General features: G+C 44.9%; 1 protein-coding gene across 1 annotated transcript in view; it reads right to left on the bottom strand.

Annotated features, from left to right (window-relative positions):
• The window catches only part of CUNH2orf72 (chromosome unknown C2orf72 homolog), a 15,311-nt gene extending 11,919 nt beyond the window's left edge, over positions 1-3,392 (bottom strand). Inside the window, exon 1 of the mRNA XM_077487681.1 lies at positions 2,463-3,392. Within this exon, the coding sequence (XP_077343807.1) occupies positions 2,463-3,213 (751 nt within the window). The 5' untranslated portion in view covers positions 3,214-3,392. The remainder of the gene's footprint in view (positions 1-2,462) is intronic.
• Between the last annotated feature and the right edge of the window lie 253 nt (positions 3,393-3,645).

The following is a 3,645-nucleotide window of genomic DNA, read 5'->3' on the forward strand; positions in this document are numbered from 1 at the left end:
GGTCTCCCCTGGCCCACCATTTTTTTAACAGAAGACCAGCTACCGCGGGGAACAAAGGGCGGAACCCAGGCTCCGCCTCTTGGTTCTTCCCTTTTCGCCTCCACTAGCTGGTCTTCTGGGGGCGCCTGATGCAAGGAGGGACTCTGCTGGGCTCTGCCTCTTTGTCCTTCCCTTCTGCCTTCACTAGCCGGTCTGTTGGGGGCACCCGATGACATGCAACGTGGCAAGTGACACGCTCAGGGCTCCCACTGATTCAGTATTATGGCGAGTTAAAACGATTTTATATTACAACGTAATAATAGAAATGCTCTTCAATCATCCTGACACCATAACAACTGTGGTCCCAGGATGATTGAAGTGCTAACACCAGGTGTTGTTTCTTTATCTGCTGATTGGTAAACTTTCTGGAATACACACATTTCTATTGTGGTGTAGGATCTGGGCCTGATGTCCCTCTAGCCCTCCCCCCCCCCCCCCCCTTTTTCTCCCACATCTTACTCTAATCACACCCAATATTTAGTTTAAGCCCTGCCCATTTTGCAGCTCATTTTCCTTTTCCACAGTATATCTGAAAATGAATGCCCGTCCCCCTACTTATAACAACTGGAGTCAAGCCATCAGACAGTTGCAAATCAGTGGTCTTGCTATCAGACAAGTTTTGTTTGGTTGGATATTCAACACAGAAAAACTAAATATAACATAATGTATGTGTGACAGCTCTGTAGTCATTTTATATATATATATATATATATATATATATATATCATACACACACACACACACACACACACACACACACACACACACACACACACACCACCCTCTCTAACATTTACAATATGGTATGATTTTACTGTGGAAATTTAAAGATACAGAGCCCCAAATATCAACCCATTGGCAACAAACTGAAATTTTTTCCAATACTTCAAAGTGGATCAGAAACAAAATCTCCCATTGGACCAAGACGTTTACAATGCAGATGCGTCATCCACATCCCCCTCTATGATAGCTTACAATATGGTATGATTTTACTGTGGAAATTTAAAGATAGAGCCCCAAATACCAACCCATTGGTTACAAAGTGACATTTTGGCACTACTTCTAAATGGGTTCAAAACAAAAATGTCCCATTGGACCAATACATTTACAATGTAGATGTGTCATACACATCCCCTTCAGTGATATCTTACAACACGGTATGATTTTACTGTGTAAATTTAAAGATAGAGCCCCAAATACCAACCCATTGGCTACAAACTGACATTTTCGCAATACTTCAAAATGAGTCAGAAACAATCTCCCATTGGACCAATACTTTAACAATGCAGATGTGTAATACACACCCCCCTCTATGATATCTTACAATATGGTATGATTTTACTGTTGAAATTTAAAGATATAAACACCCAAATATCAGTACATTGGCTAGTAAAATATATGCCCCAAATATTAGCCCATTCATCAAAATGATAGATATATTATGCAAAAAATATGTTAGATTAAATCTAAGAATTTACAGAGATATATCTTTTTAAAAACATTGGTTTACCATACACAAAAAAAAAAAAAAACACACACACACACACACACACACACACACCCCCCTGTCAAACTTGCAAATTTCGCAAAGATAAATGAATACAGTAAATTTTGTGGATTCAAAATGCTTATCTTTATTTGTACAGAAATTACTTAATGGAGATTTTGATTGCTGTGAGAGAACTCCAAATTGCTGTTTTAATACTTTTATAGCTTTGGATTCACAACATTCTACAAGAACTTAAAAACCGTATTGTAAGATATAGAGGGGGTGTGTATGACACATCTGCATTGTAAACGTCTTGGTCCAATGGGAGATTTTGTTTCTGACTCATTTTGAAGTATTGCAGAAATGTTCGTTTTTAGCCAATGGGTTGATATTTTGGGCTCTATATCTTTAAATTTCCACAGTAAAATAATACCGTATTGTAAATGTTAGAGAGGGTGATGGAATATATAAAATAATGATTACACAGAGCTGTCACACTTACATTATGTTACATTTAGTTTTTTATAGCCAAAAAAATAAAAAAAATTATAGCAAGACCACTGATTTGCAACTGTCTGATGGCTTGACTCCAGTCTTATAACAAGACTCCACCTACCGACAAAGTGTCCGTATAAGGGCCAGTTCACACCAGACGCAGTTCCGTTCCATATACTTTTTTCTGCACTAAAAATGCATGCACAGTGTTTTCCATGTATTCCAATGGCTCTAGTTGACACCATGCAGTCAGTTTCCGGTGCAGGAAAAAAAAAAAAAAAAAAAAAAACACACACAACACACACACACACAAAACTGCATCTGGTGTGAACTGGCACTAAATCTTTTTACAATGTTGGCAACTATGTGGTGTAGTTCATACAACTGTAGCACATGACCATACTCAGTGAAAGCCCATGTGATCTGAGGAACCAATCACCTGCAGCCGTGAGCGCCTCGCAGGCTAGTCTCTGGATCGCTCTCCTGGTCTCCTCCTGTCCGGGGAGGAGGACACAGGCTCGGACCTCTGAGCACAGCTTCCCCCGACTCTTCGCAGGGAACACGGTCTGCAGGATGGCCAGGAGAGCAGAGACCCCATCGCCGTCCTCACATATTACCCCCATCTCCTGCCCATTGACCTCGCTCCTCGCCTTCATGATCACTCCGATAACAGCGCCACCTGCCGGCATGCGCTCCCGGACGTCCCGCAGGATCTCCCGCAGCTGACGGCTCGCTCCTCTCAGTGCCAAAGACTCCGCCCGGCACAGGAAGAACACCAATCCGAAGCGTAAAGTCCTCTCTGGTTTAGGCTGAGGGGCGGGGCGTGTGGGGACAGCGGGCTGGGCTTCGTGTTCCTGGGCTCCGCGCTGCAGGTTCTCCTCACACCGAGGTCCAGTTCCATTCCCGCCGTGCTGCAGGTTCTCCTCACACTGAGGTCCAGTTCCATTCCCGCCGTGCTCCGGGTTCCCCTCACAGCGCGGTCCCTTCTCACCGCCGTGCTCAGCCGCTTTACTCCTCAGTAAGTCCGCCCCAAGAGGCAGCTCAGCCGGGAATATCTCCCTGAGGAATACCTCCAGCAGAGCCCGACTCTCCGCCCGGTCCCATAGTTCTCCGACTAGCTGGACGCGTTGCGGTCCTCCGAAGCGGTGCAGCACCTCCAGGAAGCGGCTCTCCGTGCTGTCCCGGGCCATTCCCACACGATGAGCCGCTCACACATCACCGGCCGCACTAGCCCAAGCCGATAATTCAGCCGGAGAAACGTCCAATAAGAATGCCGCTGGGAGGGAGAAGCCTACAATCCCAGCTCACGATCTACCGCCCGTCTTATCCTATTGGATATGGCCTGACACACCCACGAATGGCCACACCCATTAGGCTGTAGATCAGGTCCATCTGTAACCTTGACGCTAGGACTGTGTGACATGTACGGCGCCTGTTATCTCTGTGTACAATGTATGAGATTCTTCCTTTTACCTGTCTTTATGTACACAGAGAGTGACGTGTGCGGAACCCTTTATCTGTGTGCGCCGTACAAATACACGATCTGCCATAACATTATCGCCACTGACAACTAAAGTGAACAACATTGATTATCTCCTTATAGTGGCATCTGAAAGTATTGC

This window comes from Lithobates pipiens, unplaced genomic scaffold (assembly GCF_037356315.1).
Source record: "Lithobates pipiens isolate NorthernLeopardFrog02 unplaced genomic scaffold, aLitPip1_a1.2 Scaffold_18, whole genome shotgun sequence".
NCBI lineage: Eukaryota > Metazoa > Chordata > Amphibia > Anura > Ranidae > Lithobates > Lithobates pipiens.